Source organism: Lampris incognitus, chromosome 10 (assembly GCF_029633865.1).
Source record: "Lampris incognitus isolate fLamInc1 chromosome 10, fLamInc1.hap2, whole genome shotgun sequence".
NCBI classification, from domain to species: domain Eukaryota; kingdom Metazoa; phylum Chordata; class Actinopteri; order Lampriformes; family Lampridae; genus Lampris; species Lampris incognitus.
The window spans coordinates 13,421,631-13,443,408 of record NC_079220.1 but is presented as its reverse complement, the minus strand read 5'-3'; the positions used below and the strand labels follow the sequence as shown (position 1 = coordinate 13,443,408).

General features: G+C 44.3%; 2 protein-coding genes across 3 annotated transcripts in view; both read left to right on the top strand.

Moving 5' to 3' along the window:
• LOC130119267 (zinc finger CCCH domain-containing protein 7B-like) overlaps positions 1–7,216 on the top strand; it is a 51,274-nt gene extending 44,058 nt beyond the window's left edge. The window contains exon 23 of the mRNA XM_056287719.1: positions 3,698–7,216. Within this exon, the coding sequence (XP_056143694.1) occupies positions 3,698–3,878 (181 nt within the window). The 3' untranslated portion in view covers positions 3,879–7,216. The remainder of the gene's footprint in view (positions 1–3,697) is intronic.
• Positions 7,217–7,951: 735 nt separating this feature from the next.
• tefb (TEF transcription factor, PAR bZIP family member b) lies at positions 7,952–20,787 on the top strand. Of its 2 annotated transcripts, none has more exons than XM_056287742.1 (4): positions 7,952–8,161; positions 15,029–15,589; positions 16,543–16,760; positions 17,396–20,787. In XM_056287742.1, the coding sequence occupies exons 1-4, from the start codon at positions 8,074–8,076 to the stop codon at positions 17,609–17,611; spliced, it is 1,083 nt and encodes a 360-aa protein (XP_056143717.1). In that variant the 5' UTR covers positions 7,952–8,073; the 3' UTR covers positions 17,612–20,787. The 2 variants fall into 2 exon arrangements, with proteins under 2 accessions (XP_056143717.1, XP_056143716.1); XM_056287741.1 differs by lacking the exon at positions 7,952–8,161 and adding an exon at positions 13,491–13,877.
• The last annotated feature ends 991 nt before the right edge of the window (positions 20,788–21,778 follow it).

Sequence of the window (21,778 nt, the reverse complement as noted above, 5' to 3'; positions counted from 1 at the left end):
CCTTGTAGTCTGGTTCATACGTGGTGAGGTTGAGCTTCATGCAGGCGTTGAGGCTTCCATCAGTTACACGTGAGCGTAGGTTGGTCTTAATGTTCCTCATATGCGAGAAAGACTGTTCACATGCATATGTAGAGCCAAACATGGTCAATACGGCAATACTCACACGCTGCATTGTGTGGTATGTCACAGGAAGCTCGTTCCAAGTTTTAAGAATCAGCTGGTCTTCAGGTTGAAGATTTTTCATTTCTGTCCACTTGTGTTCCCTCGCCAGCTCTGCTCGCTGTCGCGCAAGACTTTCCAACTCTCCATTAAGTGACTTGAACTTACTCATCCACATGTCTGATGCCTTCAGGTCAGCAACTTCCAGCTCAAAGTCTCCGATAGAGACCCCGGGGATGCATGTCAGGTCGATTTTGTCCACTGCACACTCATGTGGATGAGTGATGAACTTGAAAAGACCAGTGCGCGCACGAAATTCTCCAAAACGTGCTTTGAATGACTGCAGGAGATTGAACGTAAAGCCAGCTAGCTGCTGGAGATCCAGATGTTGAGTGGAGTCACTTGCTAAGCATGCATCTCTAAATTGTTGCAGTCTTTCAAAGTGCAGAAGACAACCTGTTTCAATGTCCCTGAGAAAGACTTCCAGCTTGCTTTCAAATGCAAACACTGCTTGTTGAAGGGATGAGATTGTATTTCCAATACCTTGCATTTTCACATTGAGCTGGTTCAGATGGCCAGTTATGTCCACGAGATAGTGAAACTGCAGGAGCCAGTCAGTGTTGTCTAGCTCAGGATGCTTGACGCCTTTCATTTCAAGAAAAGTCCGGATTTCACTCAGGCAAGCTGCAAAACGGCTGAGCACCTTCCCCCTTGACAACCAACGCACGTTGCTGTGTAAAAGCAGACCGGGATAATGATTCCCAACTTCTTCTAACAGAGCTTTAAACTGGCGATCATTTAAAGCTCGGGCAACAATAAAGTTGACCACTCGAATGACCAGAGACATCACCTCGCCAAGCTCCTGGCCACACGTCTGAGCGCAAAGCGCCTCCTGGTGCAGGATGCAATGAAAACTTAGGATGGCTCTCTTTGCATGTTCACGGAGAAGCGCTACAAATCCTTTGTTCTTCCCCAACATACAGGGTGCACCATCAGTACAGACAGAAATAAGTTTATCCATCGGTAGTTTTTTTTCTTTAGCAAACTCCATGAAAGACATGAATAAATCCTCTCCTCTTGTTGTCCCTTTCATTGGCAAAACAGCCAAGCTTTCCTCACGCAGTGTGTCACCTGCAGCATACCTGGCAATGATACTGCACTGAGATAGATGGCTAACATCTGTTGACTCATCTAACGCGAGAGAAAAGTATGTCCCGGCGTTTATGTCCTTAATTTGTGTTTCCTCGACTTGATTTGCCATCATGATGCTACGATCGTGCACAGTTCTTGCTGACAGGGGCATGTCTTTTATTCGTTTGATTATCTTGTCTTTATTTGGGAAGTCATCAAACAGTTCATTGGCCACATCAAGCATGAATGTTTTGGCTTACTCGCCATCTGTGAATGACTTTCCATTCCTTACTATTGCCAAAGCCCCCGCAAAGCTAGCGGAATTCCCGTGACCTTGCTTGGTCCACACACGTAGTTGCTGCTGACTCGTCTGCACTCTCCGCTGTAGCTCCTCGCATGCCCTTTTCCTGCTGTCCCCCGCTGGAGATTTCCATGCAAATGAAGCATGGTGCGTATCGAAGTGCCGCTTTATATTTGACCGTTTCATCGATGCAATTTTATCATTGCATATTAGACATACCGCAGATCATGCTCTCTCCACAAATGCAAATTCCTCTGTCCACGCAGCCTGGAATGCACGGTAATCATCGTCTTTTTTTCTTTTCGCCATCTTTTCCGTTACAAGGGTTGAAGCGGATAAACTAGTTGGCTATCTGATAAAATTGATTTCTTCACCTTTACAATGACCCGGAAATGCTCGCGAGCCATTGGTTCCCGACCCGACCCACGGGTGACCCGTGACCCGTGAAATTTATCTTCAAAACTAATTTCTGTTTACTTTAAAATGACACAGTATTATTAAGAAATATCACAAGTATTTTAAAATCAGTTCCAAACTGATTTTTTTGAGAAAAAAATAATTTTCAACTCAAAATTGTCTGGGAGCCATATGCCGTCACCGGAAGAGCCATATATGGCTCGCGAGCCATAGGTTCCCGACCGCTGATCTAGAGTGGTGTGGCTAGCGCTGTAGCTATGATAAATAAGAAGTCGTTTCTGTCTGGACAGGAAAACAAACCAAGGCTCTGTTCCTTGGGTGTGGTGAAAGAGGTGTTTTCAAGAACACTCGTGTCATTTCACTTCATGCACTCGCATACATGAAATGAAATGAAATGCTGTTGCCCACAGCAGTACAACACAAAGACAAAAACTACATAAAAACACATCCAAACTAACACATATATCAAAACTAAACAAAAAAATCACTGTCCAAGGGAACGAATGCCAGCCAGGATGAATGTCGGCACCGCCAGTCTGCATGGGCTAGCAGTTAGCTTAGCCCGCCCCGCTTCCGTGTCTTGTCAGACCACCCTCGGCGTTTCCTCCTCGGGTGCAGCTCCAGGCAGGGGCCTTGTCTCCCGGGCCCACCGGACGAAGCAGACCAAGCTCTCCCAGCCGATCCAGCGCCAGCTGTCCCAGCCAGACACCCTCGACACACCTCCCCACACTCCTCATGACGACATCAAAACACCATAGTCAATGTCAGGTGAGGCCGTCGCCAGACCGCCCTCGGTGTTATTGCAACTGCCGGTCTGCATGGGCTAGCAGTTAGCTTAGCCTGCCCCGCTCTCCCAGCCGATCCAGCACCACCTCTCTCAGCCATCAAACAAAGACAAAAACTTAAGACGCAGATGTGGACAAAGACACTGCATGGACGGTACTGGGTGAGGCAGCCGCAAATGTGAATTCGCGTCGCCATCTTCCGACACCGGCACTGGGTGAGGCCGCCGCAAATGTGAATTCACACCACCATCTTCCGACACAGGAAACGGAAAACTTTCCACCCCCCCCCCCAAACTCTGAACCAATCAAATGTATTTATCTGGCTCTGGAAGGTCTTGTTAACCACCTTTTTAAGGAGAGGATTTTCCCTAGACCTTTGAGACTGCAGTCTCATTTAGTTTTGGCATCGTGAGACCACTAGGTGACAAGAGAGCTGTTAAGCAGATGGTAACTGCCTGGAGCGTAAACAAGAACAAGAAAGCAATTCTTCCACACTTTCCTGCTGTCAACATGCTAAGAACTGCACACTCCCTCAAGACCTGATACGCCCATGGCATCATTTTGTTTCGCAAAATTAATTTATTTTTATTTTTTCATAACCTCAAGCGCAAGGTGCACCTTTACATTTATGTTGTTAAATATTTGTCTCATTACCACACGCCTGTTTTATGTATGTATTATCTTGCCATAGAAGAAAGACTTTCAGAAAGGAATGTAAACAATAAAACCACATAAAAATAGATTTAATTGGGCAAGAATTGTGTTTGCATGGATAAATTCTGAAATGTTAGAGCTTATGATACACGGTACCAAACAGTACATTGTGTCTTGATTCCTGTTCAGTGTACTATGTGGTCCTCATGAAGGAGAAGACAGATTTTTACAGTGTTGTTATAATTGACAGGTTAAATAGCCAATGTCCCGAGGGTGCAAGTTGTGACTACGCCCACAGTCCTGAAGAGCTGCAGGAGTGGCTGGAGAGGCGGGACTATCTAAGACGGAAGCTGGCCAAAGCCAGGGAGGACATGCTCATCATGCCAGATGAGTCTGACTTTGGGAACTACAACTTTCTTCTGCAGGACTGAGGAAACCAACTTTTTCCAGGAAATAAATTATTGGGATTTTTTTTTTTAATCACCAATTGCTGGTCACCGTTAAACTACTTATTTTTTTATATCCAGGTTTAGGAATTCCAGTTCCTCAGGAAAGAAAATCCAACCTGTGACATGTTTAACTCATAGTTGTTGAAATTCTCTTGAAAAAAAAATGCACGGAGTTGGTTTCCAAAACCTTTATGTTGTTTAACTGTATGAACACTGACACGCTCAACTGTTATGCACAGTGAATGAAAATGATTTTCACATAGTGGCTTATATCTGTTAATATCAGCCCAGTTAAACCAGACTGTGGATGTAGAAATTGCTAAAGTTGCAATATACACTGTTATCATTATTTTATGTAAGGCTGCATAATTCTTAATTCATAATTCTTTAACCTTTTCGTGCATGAAAATCATGCCAATTTTTTTTAAAAATATATTTTATTTTGAAGGGGTTACGTATTTGTCCACTGCAGTGGACACTATGCATCAACGGTATAAAAAGTGATTCAATGGAACCCCATATAGGTCCGAAAAAAACATGTTTTTAAAACATTAACTAAGAGCGAATGGTATGAATACACATAAGAACAATAAATAGCAACAATAGAGAGGGCATTTGAAAAGCATCATTCCATGTCGCCTTTTGTTCATTTATTTACTTTCCATTCTCCTAAAAATGGAGGCAGGTCTCCCTCAAACTGGTTGTCTTTGGTTTTCCAGACATTCCTGCTTTAGTATTGCCCCTGAATGCTGTCAGGTTGCACATGTGCAGCTCCCTCAGCATCCTGAGCTCCCTCAGCTCCACTGTCACTCTCACTAACATTTGCTGAATGCTTTTTTTCTGGCATCCACTCACATCACTGGACTCTTGAGGGAATTTCCGCCACTGTCCTATAGGCCCCTTTATCCCTTACTGCACTCGTGCTCTACAAAATATGACCAAGATGATAACCGTTACTCACATAATAGAACTAATCTGCACAAAATATTGTTTTTACAGTAAATACAGTAAGATACATAATGATAACAAACTGAGTTACAAAAAAGTTACAATAGAAACAAAGTATTTTCAAAACAACAAAGTTGCAGCAATAGTATGACTTGTAGCTGTAATATAGCTGGTGATGCATGATGTCCAATTTAGTAGACACATAGTTAATCGCAATTTACTCGCATCTGTCCTATGCTATTGACAAACAAACCTTATCTATGTTAATCATATAGGCTACGCATATTGCCTACCTACAAGCTACCTGACTATTAAAACACGCTTGATATATCTACTTGGTTGGCATCATGTTTCCAAGATAAGCATTCCCTCCCGCGATCTCAATATAAGCGTAAACTTTTGTTTTACAATTCAGGGAATTCTTACACACAGTATTATCTTTTCCTTAATTTTTCCTTCCGTACCTGGCTAGCTGCCTTGCGCCCAAAGATCACAAGCTCGCTGAGCGGGGCGCTGCGCCTTTGCTCGACACAGTGAAAAGCTGTCATAGCACAGCAAAAGCAAATAGGAAATAATGGGATTCATTCAGAGCCCAGTGGTGCCGTTGGTCGCGTTGTGTCTGAAAGGGCCTTATGCAGTGATGCAATAGTGTCTACTGTAGTGGCTGATATGCAGTTACACCATTGAAACCTGTGCATTTACAAGAAAATGGCTACTGAATAGCTGTCCACTGTAGTGACCATGTGTGAAAGGGTTAGAAGGATCTAAATATGTAGTTGTTGAAAAAGTTGGGTTAGTATACCCAAAAAGTTACTGTATAAAAAAGACAAAATACATTTTTCAGAGAAATATAAATGAAAGTCTTGTGGGTCTTTTGGCTTTGTTTTGTTATGTTATTCTTAGTAACACTGTCAGCCTTTGGTGGTCACTTGCCCACATTGAGATGAGGGAGCCTGTATCCAATTTGGTCTGGAAAAGTTATTAAGTTATTTTGTGGTAGAGTTTATATGACTCCAATAAAAAAAATTTCAAAAAGTTGCTCAGGCCAAAATTAAACACAACTGTGCTATTCATCCAATATTATCAATTGTGATGCATAACGTTTTGTTTATGGCCTTAACCAAAGATGTCTGTGAATGTTCTCATTCATCCAGGTCATGGTTATCCAAAGGAATTGAATTGAGTGCAACTGGACTCACGGATATATACCGAGAGTCCAGTTTCATGGATATACTATACCAAGTCCAGTTGCACTCGATTCAATTCCTTTGGATTAGCCAAAGATGCACGGTACTTCATAGAAGACCCCTCTATTGGATACCAGCCAAGGTTCAATACATGCATGAAAGATAACGGTGTTCAAATTAATTGATCTTTCACATAAAAGCATATATGAAGTCTCTTATAATGATACGGGTTGTGTTTCGTTGATTCTGGACAGCGTATGCATAAGCAAGCACAACTCTATTAATTTCATTCAAAATATGAAATACCACAATTGGCAATCCTGTTATGTCAACTCTTGAGTTGTTCTTTGGAGACAGAGGAAACATTTGAGTACAATGTCTTTTTGCCAAGGGGGAGTCATTTTTTTGGAAGAAGTTGTTGAAAACTGCGCCAGCCTTGTTTACTCCCTAACAGAAACTTCAGTTGAACTGTTATTACTCTGCATTCCTTCATTGTTTATCACTGTGAAGCAAAGCCTTGCAGTTGGAGGTAGAGTTGCTATGTTGCATGATTTGGCCTGTGTTTGCGTTTAGTTTCAGTGGCACCAATTTATCTACGAGGCTTTGTAAATCCCCTCTGATGTTCCAGTTGATTGAAACGAATCGAATGTGATTACAGTCGTCTACCTCATGAGGATGTTTAAAATTACCTACTGTTTGTAGTCCTGCATTGTAGTCACTGTAGTTATCATGATGGAAGTTGAAATGATCTATGTATCTTAGATTTAGGGCTGTGCTGGTGTGTAATGAGCATGCCTTTGAAAGAGAATATATATATATATATATAAATAAATTGCCCTTTTACTTTTCCTAGTCTTTACTAAAACTTAAAACTGTGCGACATGACTTATATTGTTGCCCTGGGCAATGCCACAATCTATACAGAGCCTGTGGCCTGAGATTGTGTTTGCTGGAAATCAAAGACAGCAGAAAGGCTACCAAGATTCTGTATTTTAGTAGTGGGTCGCCGTTGTCCTTTTATGTTTATTTCACATAAGTTCAGTAAACTAATTGGAAGGTTGTTAATGAAAACGTGTAATTGCAAATAGCCATATTGAGGAATACAGTTGGGTTTTTTTAAGTTTTCTACACAATTTTGTTGTTAAAACTACTTTCTTAAGCTGTGAGTTTTTGTGTGTGTGTTTGGGGGGGGTTAATTGTTTTGCAGGATGCTGAGTCATCGTGGTTGCATCTGAAACAAGTTTAACGTGGATGCACGATATCAGATTGAAAAAGTAAAGTCTAACACATGCAGATAAGCACAAGTTATGCAGAAGGAAGGTTTTTTTTCTGCTTTTGTTTTTATTTTTGGTGTGCATATATATGCCTCTCTGCAAAGCATGAGTGTATACGTATAGTGATTACTTTTTTTTTTTACACACCCTGCTTACAATGAGGGACGCTCGGCGATATTACACATGTGTTGTTTAGCCAAAACAAAACGCTATGTGGGGATTATTTTGCGTTTTCTTTTTTTGGACTGCAAAAGCATGTGTTTATTTATTTATTTATTTGTTGTTGTTTTTTTCTTTTTCTTCTTCTTCATAAAGTCTACCGTGAGGGCGGAGAGCATTTGCATTTCCATGCTCTGCGGATGTACCCACACCTGGTCTCCCACATGCCGCCGAGCGTGGCGGAATGTGCTCTCGAAGCTTGTTGTGGGACAGGACCCGCCCCTCCTCCTCCTCCGTATGGCTACGTGATAAGACTGACGGAGGTGAACGGCGAATGGAAGCCGTCGAGCCCCCCCGCGTTTGGGTGCATTTCATTGGTTCTCCGACAATAACACTCCGGGTATTCATGAGATTTCCTTGGCTCATTATAATACCAGTTCCCCCGCCCACATGCGCACACGCGTCCCTGTGACGTGACCCGAAAGAAGTTGCTGAAAGTGACTGAAGTCTTAACACACACGCACACGCAGTTCGTTGTTGTTATTGTTGTTCCTTCTGAGATCGAACCGTCATTTCTGCGTTGGACCAGCTGGATATTGGTCGTTTAAAATGTCTACAGCCAACGGGAAAAGCGACGCCACTGACGTCTTTAAATCCCTCGTCGACTCTTTCTCCTTCCCTGCCTTTGATGACAGCGGTAAGAACACGTTTGATCGTTAACGTCCAGAGGCCCGCGGTCTCTGCTGACTTGGTTTCCATGCGTTCTCGCGGCTGTCTCAAGCCATCACGCTAGACAGCGAGCTACAGGTTTGCTAAGCACGGCAAGAATTGGCGATTGAAGGTCTACATTTTAACGTGTGTGGTGTTAAAAACGTCTTCTCTTTCCCAGTGGCGCAGTCGGAGACTGCTTGCGGTTAATTATTAGCCTGATGATGAACTTTGTACCCGAGTCTTTGTGCGAGTCTGTTTTACAATCCCATGGAAGTGCGTCTGGTTGTTATTATTGCAATATATCGGGTCTACAGGTGGTAATGGGGGGTGATGGAAGGGCGGCAGCCTGCTGGGTAACTTGGCGGTGCCTCTCCTTTTTAATAACTTTCTGCAACTGATGCAACAACGCTGAAAGAGTCATCTCATGTGATTTCATCATACAGTTAGTCTTTTTGATCTGGTCAGTTTTACACGTTATATTTCCTTGCTTACATTTCACTTGATAAATCCCATAGTCGTCATGTCGACAGCCATCTGTTTCTACTAACGTCTAGATTGTTGAAGACGTGGTCCTATTTATAAGTTTTGAGATTTTCCATATTGTTTTCATCAAGCTCTGCTTGCCCCACCTCGAAAAGCTTTTGTATTCGTTTCTACCAGGTGCAGTCGACTACGCAGTTTACATGCTGCCGTTGCACATGTACAATATTGTTAACTTTTGCCCAAGGATTTCACAGACACTCACGATTCCCATATGAACTGTCATTCACTTATTCTGCTGCAAAACAAGATGGAGTTAATCCAGATTCCACATATGCTGTATCCTCAACTGTACCACCACTGTTTCCTCTCTCATATTTATTGATCAAATTTATGATTTGGTGGGGGACGTGTTGATATGGGTTGTAAATATTCTTTTTAAAGTTGTAAGAGTGTTGTTAACACTTAAATTGCTTGCAAATATAACTCCTTTATTTCAAGTTGGTTTTGGGGGTTTCTCTGAATCTGCTTTGAATTGTACGCAGTTGTTTTATACAATGGTAGATTCCTGCAAAGAAATATTTCCCCTGCACCCTTTCTGCTTGCAGAAAGCATAGGGTCAGCTGTGCAGCAGTGTCAGTAATAGACGCATGACTAGCAAGGGGACCTGAACCCGAGTTTGTCTGTTGAAGGGTGGTCTCACCCTGCCACTGCAAAAACTCCCACCAGGCAAAACTGTGAATCTCTTGTTTACTGTACAGACACCCCGACATAACAAGTAGTAGTTACCATGCTTGAATTGGAGAAGAAATCTCATGAATATGCCCAAATATCTGAAAATTGTTCAAAAACCTTGATTCGTCTGGGAATTTTGGGCACATTAGGAACCAATAGAACAAAGTGTGTGTGTGTGTGTGTGTGTGTGTGTGTGTGTGTGTGACAGTATATTTTATATTTGGCTGAATTTAAATTTCAATCATTTGACTCGCAAAGCTTTTTTTTTTAACTCGATGGAATTTCCATCACAGCGCCATACTTATTCTCCGCTTAACTCCACTGTTGTACAGCCACTTTTATACTAGAAAGACAAGTTTTTTCTGGTGATCTTGGAGCTTTTTCAGAAATGCCTTTTCCCCCCCATAAAAATGGGATTTTGTCAAACCCAACTGCAAGAACTTATTGTTATTCTCTTATTTGTTAGGATAAGCAGGCCAAAAATAATTTTTTTAAAAAAACACTGCAAGATGGTGGCATTGTTTATGGGTTTGACACCTACTAACAGCCAACACTGGTTTGAGTAAATTACTGTCCTTCCCTTTTGGCATTTTATCTCTTGTCTGTGAGAAAGTGCATATTCCTCTCCATCAATCTCTTGGCAGATTTGCTGATCGTGTTCTCGTCAAGACGTGGCAATTCCCTTTTCTCTCTCCCTTTTTCTTGTCCTCCCATTGTTCATGAGTGGCATCAGCAACGGAAGGACCTTTTATGAAGATGTTATTCCATCCATCCATCCATCTGTCAATGATTATTTTGTCTTTTTTTTTTTTTACGAGGAATACACAAGCCAAGGGTGTGTTTTCAGTCCCCATGTGTCCAGAAACAATTTTAACTTTCAGTTTGGACACGCTTCTCAGCAATGCTGCATGTTCATGCCATGAAAACACTTTTTGTCCAAATAGACAGACTCTTGATTGCCCTCTGCAGACATCACCCACCAGTCTACCCTGACAGAACACAGCCGCCCCTCTGTGTCTTCAAACAACAGTCAGACCAAGTCACCCCTCCTGCCTGCACTGCCTCGGGAGGAGTATATACAGAAGTTACCACAAAATGAACAGACAGTAGAGGGCACTGAGCACTGTTTACTCAGAATGATCAGGCCAGCGGATGTTTGCACGTATATACTCGGAGGGCTCAGAGACCATGCTTTTTCCCTTGTAAATTGAAGAAAAACAGGGAATATATTTTGAGGTGCTTGCCTTTTAAGAGCCTTCTGATTTTGAAAGACAGAAAATACAAATAGCCGGTTACAAAGGAGTCATGACAAAATTGTGAATTTTTTTTTTTTTTTTTTTGGAGGGGGTGATTTTGCACAAGTGCAAGTGAAAGCTGGTGTAGCTCTTCAGAGCACTCAATGGGTTGTTATGCTTCACGGTCAGGCAGGATTACCCACTTACTTATCCTGTGACACGGTAACTTGATACCGGTGGTGCTTTGCAAAGTCTGGTTAGATGCAGTCTCCTGGTGCACTGCTTCTGTGCATGCTGGTGCCCAGTGTTACATGTAACACGGTGTCCGTGGAGCAGATTGGAATTTAGTGCCTTGCTCAAGGTCACTTCTGCAGTGTTGATGGGAGCGTATACGTAGTGCCCGCCTCCCCATTGGCCAGCCACTCATAGTTCGTTAAATGCCCCTGCTGTCGGAAATGCAGAAGTGCCAACGACCACCAGTAATCCAACGGTTAATTAACGAAGAAGTCCGCTGACAGTGTATGCACCCTGTCTGCTAAAGCCTTGTGTTGAGTGAACATCGGGTCAGGTGTTTTGCAATGAGACTTCTCAGATGTTAAGTACACTAAATACTCATGTCGGTGATGTTCCCCCCGACGCAGTCTCCTTACGCTCGGATCACAGAATGGGCTTCAGAAAGCCCGTCTGTACGGGGGGGCGCACCGTCCAACTAGCAGACAAACTGTATGCAGCACATTTAACACGTTAAAGTTAAACGCGAGGTGCACAGATTAAGATATAATTAATAAGATGCATGGCGGCGACGTAAACAGTCGATTGTCCTTCAGCGTCCTCTCGGGTGTGCATCACGATTAACGATTTGGCTGGTTTGGAAATGAAATTAATAACAGCAGTTGCTGGCAAGACACGCTCTTTGTTTACTTGGGTCGATGTGGTGAGCCTGGGTAAAAAAAGAAAAAGGGAGGGGGGAAGAGTGAGAAGGGGGGAAAAAGAAAGAAGATATGGTGCAGCAGCAGCGTGGTGTGTGCAACGTGGACATTGTGTTCCCGGATTTGAAAAAAAAAAGCCGCACGGAAACGTGAGATGGTCTCCGTGGAGGGGTGGAGGGGCGCGGCAACATACAAACCGGAATTAATGAAAGAGACGCTTTAGTTGCGTTTTGTCTTTTTTTGTTTATTTTATTTTTATTATTAAATCGCGCCGATGTGCGCAAGAGTGGAGCGCGGGTCTCTCTACTTCCGTCTTGGCTTGTTCTTGCACGTGCCGAGGCTGCCGCCCCGCCACTTCCCCCCGACAGTATGCGCTTTCACGTGAGTGGGCGGAGACACGTGTTCGGCCACGAGTAAGAAGGACCAAACATGGCCGACGGAGAAGAGGCGCAGTCCCTCCTGCGTTCATCTTATTATCATTGTTATTATCATTTATTATGCGAAGCGCAAGGTGACGAGTGTGCACAATGCAGTGTAGTGTGAGCCACGAGTGACACAGAGAATAACAGAGATAGATAATGAACACGAGAGGGAAAGGTTACGCGCAAAAGGCGTCAAATCAATTTATAAACTCAAATCTACAGATACCTCGAAATAAGCACAGACATTCGGAGTTTTCACAGCTTTCCTATGTTAAGCGGATATATTTTTCACATTCTTTGATGAACACTAGAAAAAGAGGCATTTTCTTCGTACATTCGCATTTGTGGATATGAAATTTAGCCAGTAATAATTGGATCAGGTGAAATTCTTCTGCCTTAGTTTTATCGTATACAGCACATCCAAACAGAATGCTTGTCCAAAATAGAGAAAAATCCCTGTGAATATTGTCAGTCACAAACCTACAAATATATCTTGCCATAACAACGTAACATGAGGACAGTGCCAAAATAAATGGAGCAACGTTTCAGCAACAAACATTCATGTGTGTGTGTGTGTATAGTTTGCACAAATAATGATGGGCAGGGTAATATTTGTATATGATTTTAAACGATACCTCTCTAATTTCATTAGCAAACAAGTATGGTAACCTCTTTTTGAAATAACATTTTATAGCCCTGTTGTTTTTAAGAATGGCAGAAAAACACACCCAGCCCACTGGTGGAAGGATAGGAGACATTCCTCGGGAACATTAAGGACCCATCAGGTTATGACACCAAGGACTATAGCAAACTTTAGGGGGTATGGGAATCGTATACAAAGCTAAAAACTCCTGATATGATAATTGGAACCTTGACTCTCCGAGATGATGCAGTTATCAAAGCAATTCTTGAGAAATAAAGATCTGTTTGTATGCAGAATGTCTCCAAATAAAATACTGGCGTGGGGAGAAGTTGTGCGTCCTGCGTTCACGTGACGACGATATCACGCACGGATAGAAAATGCGACACCCGGTCACAACAGACGACACTACAACGTGTCACAAGATTTGTATTTCAAATGCCCATGTGAAGTTGCAGGTTCGATGCAAAACGCAGGTGCGGCTGGCGTGCAAACGTGGACGAAGTAGTTATTGGGATGCGCACGCAGTTTTGCCCTTTTACTTGGATGCCCCCTTTTGTCTCGGTTTTGCCACTTTGCACGCACGCATCGCCTCTAGGTGTGTTCGTTGAAAAGAGAGGGAACTTCACCACTGATAGGGTGTATTAATATGCAGTCTGCATGAGACTGGATGTTCCCTTGCAGCAGCCGTTCACGTTTCGCATTTATACCCCATACAGGCCCTACCATGCGACGGGCTATTCTTTATGTGGACAGCTGCGGCCAATGAGCATCCGCACCGCTACTATCTCATATGTACGCCCCCCGTGTGTGCGCGCGCGATAGACCCCCTTTTTTATCCATATTCATATGTGGGCTCCCCCATCTAACCAATCCACGTCTACTATTTCCAGAGGAGGCGTGGCAAGTTTGCACGCAGCTCATGAATATGCAACGGCTCTCGGTGGGTACAGACGCTGACGGTTCGGTGTAGTGTTGTTTTGACTCCAGCGGGGCGATTTTGACAAGCAGATTTCGAAAAAGCAGAGGACGCCGAGACAAGGAACGGCGAACCAAGGCATTTCCGGTCATTTCTCTATCCAGAGAGACTCCCGCATACCGTATAACCGGCCCGATCCGAGGTCTTTAACAATGCCTGGGAAAGCTGCGATCGCCGTGACACTTCAACCCAACAGACAAGCTACGCAGAAATCCTTCCCTTTTGTTTTGAAGAAGATCATGGACATCCCTCCTCCTAACATCCTGGAGGAAGGGGACGATGGTAAGCCCCATGCTATTATTGCTAACCAAAAAACCCCCGAGTCGGAAATCGCAAAAGGCTGCCGTAATATTTCCCAGCTCGTTATTACGGACACAGAGTTGTCGGGCTGTTGTGTCTTTAGTATGTTATCTCTTCCCAAAATCAGTCATGGAAATGTGGTTTTCCCTCTTTATGTCTTCATTTAAGAATATTTGCCACGAACAGGCGGTAGATTGGTAGTGAGGTGGGCGTCCCATGTGTTGTGCCGAGTCGTATGTATGCGTGCGGAGTGAGGGAGTGACGCTCGAGGGGGAGGGGGGGGGGGAGAAAAAGAACAAAAAGTTCTCTTCCCCTTCTGCGGGTCCTGGAGCGGTACACTCAGACAGGAAAGGTGACTAAGCGCAAACAACTTATTGTCGTTGCAGTGAGCCGGTTTATCGTAAATTATATCGTTCCTAGTTTGAAATTAGGTGGTGTGTAAAGTCTCTTGCGCCTGTGGGTGTGCAGTATGTGAAGGAACTAGTAGGATTGCCCCCCCCACACACACCCACCCACCCCTACTTTTGTTTACCAGTCCCAAACCTCGCCTCCGCTGTATCTCACACCGCACCCCCGTCTCATATTACGTTTTAATCCTCTCATTTTTAAAAATATATACATTTTTTTGTTTTGTTTCAAACTTAGTGAAAGGCAATTTGACAGGAGGCCACCTTTGTTTACCACCTCGACCCTCTCTCCGCCCCTTTCCATCCATTCTCTCACTCCTGCTGAGCGCGTGTGTGTTAGCGTGCGTGCGTTAAGGAAATACATATACTAGTTAGGTCAATGGAGTGTGTATATTTGGGTTTTAAAGAGGGAGGTGTGTGTCTGTCTGTGTACATGTGTGCAAAGGTCAAATTATGATATAGATGGATCAGGTGTGTGTGTGTGTACATATGTGCAAAGGGGAAATTATGATATAGATGGATCAGATGTGTGTGTGTGTGTGTGTGTGTGTGTGTGTGTGTGTGTGTGTGTGTGTGTGTGTGTGTGTGTGTGTGTTGAAATAGTAATAGAGAGGGAGGGGTGTGTGTATGTGTGAACACGTACTGAGAAGCAAAGAAAGGCAAATTTTTACCCACAGAAAGCAGTCAAATAACAAGCCACTGTCCCCTCCCTACTTTCTACAATAGAAATAGAGAAGGAGAAGCTGTGTTCCTCTGAGGATGTGGAGTGTGGTGGCACAGGAACAGGCAGCCAGCCCAGCGGAGGCTCCGGGGCCACTGGTGGAGGAGGCGGCAGTGGAGTATCGGCCTCCCTAACCCCAACAATTTGGGAGAAGACCATCCCGTACGACGGGGAGACCTTCCACCTGGAGTACATGGACCTGGACGAGTTCCTCCTGGAGAATGGGATCCCTGTGACTCTGGAGGAGGAGGAGCTGCAGAAGACTTTGACCCCGGAGGAGGGCAAAGAGAAAAGCGTCCCCAAGGCTACTGTTAGCACTACTGACACCACCCCCTCTCCATCTGACACCTCGACCTCTGCCGTCTCGATGTCCTCTCCATCCATCGCCGCAACTGCCACCACCGCGGCGGACCTAGAGCCAGAAGAGCCGGTGACAGTCACTACCCTACAGCCAGCAAAGTTGGAGGAGGATGAAGAGGAAGAGGAAGTCGATGAGGAGGAGGAAGACCAGGAGTCATTAGCTGTGGAGGTCCCTGCAGAGCCAGAAGGGAAAGAGAAAAAGTCTGGTGAGTAACTGCATGGATCTATGGTTGCTTGTATTTACAGAAGAGGTGAAAACTTGTCAGCTTGCTGCTCAGCTTGGAGGAGGCAAGAATGTGATTTTAGTTTTCTTCTGGGTGTGTTGGGCAGACTGCACCTCTTCATCTCTGATGGGAGATAATTGTTTTTTTCTGCTTTTGTCCTGCAATTTCTATGAAACTGCAGGGAAATGCCAGTATAAATGCTAATGTTCAATGTATGGCCGGCCATTAGTAGGGGGAAAAAGAGCAACAAAAAAAAGTTTGTGTCAATCCTACTCCATGAAGTTTGTGTCAGTCTACACCATGAAGATATTCACTTTTTGCAGGACACTGGATATGTACAACCTGGCTCTTTTACCCTGGCACACACATTGACATGTAAATCCAAACACATGTACGTATGTATAAGCACTCATTGCACCGTAGGATCACACATAGTGATAATATTTTAGCTCTGTCAGCACAGCCCATCTGTTTGCTGAGAAAATAAAACTAAATGTCCTTGAGACATTTTCAAGTAAACAGCCTTTTTATTTAAACAACTCTTCCATTATGTGTCTTCTATTACAGTGTCCTTTTTTACAAAGTTGAACGCTGGTTCTGGTTAGTTCAACTCTAAGTCATTTGATTGTTATCTTCAGAGTCTACCGAACACTATACCAAGCACAAAATTAGTTATCGCTAATAGGTTGAACACAATTCCTACTTGTCAGTCTATGTCATCGCTTACCCTCGACAACAACTACCAGGTGTGAGCATATATGCATGGTATGGAAGATAGTAGGCTTATTTGCTATCTCAAAAGAACATCACCACAAAGTGGAGAAACGTGCCAATTTACCTTTATCGAAGTTGTCTCTCTTGGCGTCTAGATAGAGAGCAATAAATATTAACTATATCTGTGTCTGCACTCTGTAACTTTCCCACCCTTCTCATAGAGCGTAAGACTGTTGGCCGTAACACACCGTCCCCCATCGACCCAGAGGCCATCGAGGTCGACATCAATTTCCAGCCAGACCCGACGGACCTGGTGCTGTCCAGCGTACCTGGAGGGGAGCTGTTCAACCCGCGCAAACACAAATTCTCTGATGAGGAGCTGAAACCGCAGCCCATGATCAAGAAGGCCAAGAAAGTGTTTGTTCCCGAGGAGCAGAAGGTTTGCATTCTTAACTGAAACTGGGTCTGGGTTATTGATGTACGAGTGCAGTAAGGATATAGTGATAATATGGCAGTCATAACACTGACTCTGAAAGGCAATAACAGTGATATCATAGTAGTTTTATTAATAAGCAATGTATAATATAATAAATTAGTATACTAAAGTCCACTGGCAATGGTGTACAAACGAGGATATCCACATTCGATGCCTGAAGAAGGTTGATTAACTGGGAGCTGTCATTTTCAGTGTGCAGATGTTCTCTTTTGCAATGGTATACCCATACATTTCCTTAACAGACTATAGGCCCCACTGTGTGGAATGAGCGACATGAAAGATTTTAGGATTATGCAAAAGATCATGTTTTTAGGGTTAAATATGAGAATTTAACAGGATGCAGGCCAGTGTCCCTGGTCACTCTTGGTCAAGATAATAGTATTGCAGTGACCTACTGTAGCATTTGCAAGCAGAGGCTTAAGACTAAATAATGAGGGCTTGTCGGGGATTAGAGATCAGTGATATGGCGATGTTTCGTTTGTTTCAAATCCCTCGTTGCCGTTTCTCCTGTTGAACCAACTCTTCCCTCTCTTTCTTATCATCTTTGTTTTCTCTTCATTTTCTCCCCTTTCCCTCAGGATGACAAGTACTGGTCACGGAGGAAGAAGAACAACATGGCGGCCAAGCGTTCCCGCGATGCTCGGCGGCTGAAGGAGAACCAGATCACGGTGCGCGCCTCCTTCCTGGAGCGGGAGAACGCAGCGCTGCGGCAGCAGGTGGCCGAGCTGCGCAAGGACTGCGGCTGCTGCAAAAACATCCTGGACCGATACGAGGCAAAGTACGGCCCTCTGTAAAAGAAACAGCCCCCCTGAAAAAAAAGTCCCCTAAAAAAACAATTACAACAAAAAAAAAAATCTTCTGAAGTATCAAAGAATCGTGAGGCAAAAGCAGAAGTCCACTCCCCCTCTGAATACAACACAGACTACAAACACAAAGGGAATCTGAAATTGCACTGCTGTAATTGCTGACCACCGGTCACTGCGTCGAGCCCCAGTCGCTGTCTCTCGCGATGGCGCTGGAGAGGCGGAGACACACTGGCAGGCAGTGAGGCAGCTACATTTGGGAGCAGTGGTCAGAGGAAGGCCTGTGGAGAGCGCCTGGCTCCTACACAAATAGAGGAAGGCGGTTGTTCTGGACACTCCCACAGTCAAACATACAGGGAACATATGTCTGTCTACTGGACTGTCTCTAAGACGGGTAAAAAAATAAAAAGGGAAGTCAGGAAGTGAGAGCGGGAGCAGCACACATACACGCCAATGCAGTTTTTCACTGTGCAGAAAGGCGTGTCTGAACAGACCAAAGGAGGAGTAATGTCCGGGTGTGCTGTGCTGTTTAAACCTGCCGTCCTGTTGTGCGCACTCGCTGCGGCTTTTCCTTTTCAAAATATTCAAGTGTAGGCTCAGATGAGGGACGTTTTCAGACCTTGTTTATTTTTTATAACAGAGCGGGACAGGAACAGAGGAACGCGTGATTAAAGGCGTGGTGAATCCAGAGGTGGTATTTGCGAGACCACGAGTCTGAAGAGCGGGAATGATGGAGCTCTTCCCCTTTAGGCAAGGGAAAAGAGGGAGAAACGGCCCTCATGGCGTGTGATTCAGTTCACAGTTCTTCCTTTTGTCTCGGCCTTTGCTTGTAACACGTGCACAGTTGTGCACACACACACACACAAACACACACTGTGTTGAAAAACAAATCTTTGTATATACATGTTCTGCTCCCTGCACCACATAGATGGGGGGTTATCTATGTGTTAACAATTTTTGCACTCTATTCTTAAAAAGTGACGTAGTGTGTGCAGATCAGACACATAGTCATTCGAGACTACAACATGTGGTGGGCTGGCACCTTATTTGTACTACGGCCATGTTTGGGGGGCGAGGGGGGACACAGTAGCTGAGAAAAAAAGAGGCACCAATCACAGTCTGAAGCTCTTGTGTTTTATTTTTCTTTTCTACTAGACTCACACAAGATTTATAAAACACGACTGTTTGGGGTTTTCCCTCCAGATGACGTCTTTCTTTTTTTAAAAGGTAGCAGGACTATTGACCTGAGTTTTTCGGGAGGTTAATGCCCATCGCTGAAGGTATACGTTTGATGGTTCCCAGGGCCCTCACAGGCGGAGGGGTATTTTAAATGTTGGGTTGTTTATTTTACTGCACACTGCAAGTAGAGGGCGCCAGAGCCAACGGTACAGTCAAGAGAAACGGTGAAGACTGGAAATGTTGCCAGACTCGAGAGAGACGTCTGCTCCTTAACAATGTAAATAAATGACTATGTCATGGTCTTTTCTCCCCGATTGTGAGACTGTGTCTGTAGTAACCCAATGCTATCCCTTATGTTTGCCAAAAAAAAGCTACATTATGGTGAGTGCTGTATTTATTCTGATAGTAATAATGCATCTATTGATTGTGATGTACGACAACATGTCAGATGATTATATTTCCTTCGCGGAACAATACTTCTAACAGAACCAATGACTACGCAGGGACATCAATGGGTAAACTGTGCTTATGGATTTTTGTTTAGAAATCAGCTTTATGGAAGGAGCGGTATTGGATTTTATTTTTCTTAATATCTTTACCAAGGACTTAGCAGGTTCATATTTACCTCATCCGACGCTTTGTTAGATGCTCCTTGGGAAGCCGAACCCGTTACCTGTGCTTTCACGGGAAAGAAGTCTTGGCGGGGAGGGGGCGGGGCTACACGGTGTTTAGCTGAAAACAGACAGCACGTTGGCCTGTAAGGGAGCCTCGTTCCGTTTGCTGAAACTTTTTTAAATCCCCCAAATCACAACAGGAGTTTCTGTTTGCCGAAACACAGCCAAGTCTGCGTCTGAATTGGGAAAACACACGACAGACTGTTTTAAGCCACGAGACTCGGTATGTCCAAGTGTCCTCGGCTCGTGTAGGCCTTTCTGGTTGGTCGGCTTGTGTTCATTATCAATGTTGTAATGTTGGGACAGTTTGATACATGTGGCAATAATACTCTCTTATTCAATGCTTGTTTTTTCTTTTTCTTTTCTTCCCCCCCAATGATGTTCAATGTAAAGTCTCTATGATGTACCGAGTAGAGAAATAACCCTCAAGTCATTTGTGCTTCCAAGTTCAAATCCCCTATAGTTTGGGATTCTAATGCATGAAACCCAGTAAAATTGTCATATTTTTCAGAACATTTTACACCAAGTGTACTTATATCTGTAAACTATGGCTGAGAGTTCTCGACATTGTACTAGACTTGTAATTGGATGGATGGATAAGCGGCCACATCGTGCAGTTCTGTCCAGATTTCCTAATGACTTGTTTATTAGTGCATCTACCCTCGTGCAGTCAGTGGTGGGTCGACCTCGGGGCGAACATGATTCGTTTTGATTGCTATGTTGATAATTTTCTATCAAGCAAAAAGTGATCGTTGTCTTAAATCTCGCCGGACAAGTCAGTGATATAGATCAGGAAGGCTACGCGTTTGTTTCAGTTTCCTTGTGGAAACTGGTTCAGTGGAGATTTCTGGTTCAGTAGAGATTTCTCTGCAGGGTTGATTCATTCTGCATCGACGTTCAGACTCAACGGGCCTCCCAGTGCAGTTTGTACCATTCTAGCAGCTGATGAATGGGAACTCCTACAGACTTTATTATGAATTAAAACTTAAAAAAAAACATCCTGCACAAGGTTTACTTAAGGTACCGGGGTAGGAGCGAGACACAGTGGTCATTGATAGAACAGCATATGTAGCAATCACTGTTTTTTACTCTTCAGAAATAGATGTATTACTCCCGGAGGAAAAAAAAATTAAAACATGACATTTTTAACAAGTTAGTTTTATTTGTGAGGTTTTATCTTTTTATAGAAAAAAAATGCATTTTGTTGTGATTTTTATCGTCCTACCCATGCATAGGATATGTGCTATGGCAGTACCATGTCCGAACTGTATCTTATATCATGCATATGAAATAAAGAGGTCTAATGAAACATGAGCTGCGGTCGACCTTGTGTGAGTCATTGCCCAGCTGCAGCCGCCCTGCCTGCCTGCCTGCCTGCCTGCCTGCCTGCCGCTGATGGGAAACAACACACGCTCCATGCTGGAACTGCAAGTGTTGGCGATTGAATATAAATAAATCAAAGGGCTGCATCGTATGGCAGGTCAGCGAGAGATAGCCTTCATCCTCCCCTGTTGGTCAACACACACACACACATACACACACACACACACACACACGAGATTGTATTTATGGATCCTGTGTTGTTTGGATCACCGCTGTCCTGTCCTTGCCGCCGCCGCCTCTTCCTCCTCCTCTTCCTCCTCCTCATCAGTATTCCAGAGGAGTCTGAGATGTTGCGTAATGATCACAGCCACACACAGGGGAGCAGTGTTGCGTAACAGCAACCTCAAAGACCGAGGGGTGGGTGGGGCTATTTTTTGGGGGGGGGGCAAAAAGAAAAAAGATGGGAGAATAGGGGTGGGGGAAGCAGAGGGAATATGGTGGGGGGAGGGGTACAGTGGTTAGGAGGATGGAGGATAGCGAGGAGGTTGGTGATGATGGGGTTGGACCACAGAAGGGACAGAGTGTTGAAGGACATCGAACGAACGGAGGGGGGTGAAGAAGAACCGGGGGGGGGTGGGAGGATGAGGGGGATGGGACTGATGTACAGAGGTGGAGTGGCTCGGGGGTAAAAGGAGAAGGGGGGGGCAAGATGGCAAGGGGAATAGACAGGGGAGAGCCAGAGAGGAAGAAAAACAGGGATGCAGCGAGCGAAAGACAGGCGATAAAGCGAGACGTGTGAGCCGAGCTGATGGAGGAAAGGAGGAGGAGGAGGATGGGATGTGCTGAGTGGGCGAGGAAGAGAAGAGATGGAGGAGAGCATGAGAGCCCAGCCATGCATATTAAATGTCAAACCCATACACGCCGCCGTAGCGAGCAGAGGCAAAGTGTATTCACACCACACCACACGCTACCTAACCGGCTC

Excerpts from the sequence above, each read along its gene's own strand:
- tefb (XM_056287741.1), top strand. The coding sequence starts at position 13,748 with ATGCCTGGGAAAGCTGCGATCGCCGTGACACTTCAACCCAACAGACAA. Across the intron at positions 15,590-16,542 it reads AGGGAAAGAGAAAAAGTCTG|AGCGTAAGACTGTTGGCCGT; the intron begins GTGAGTAACTGC and ends CCCTTCTCATAG. Across the intron at positions 16,761-17,395 it reads TTGTTCCCGAGGAGCAGAAG|GATGACAAGTACTGGTCACG; the intron begins GTTTGCATTCTT and ends CCTTTCCCTCAG.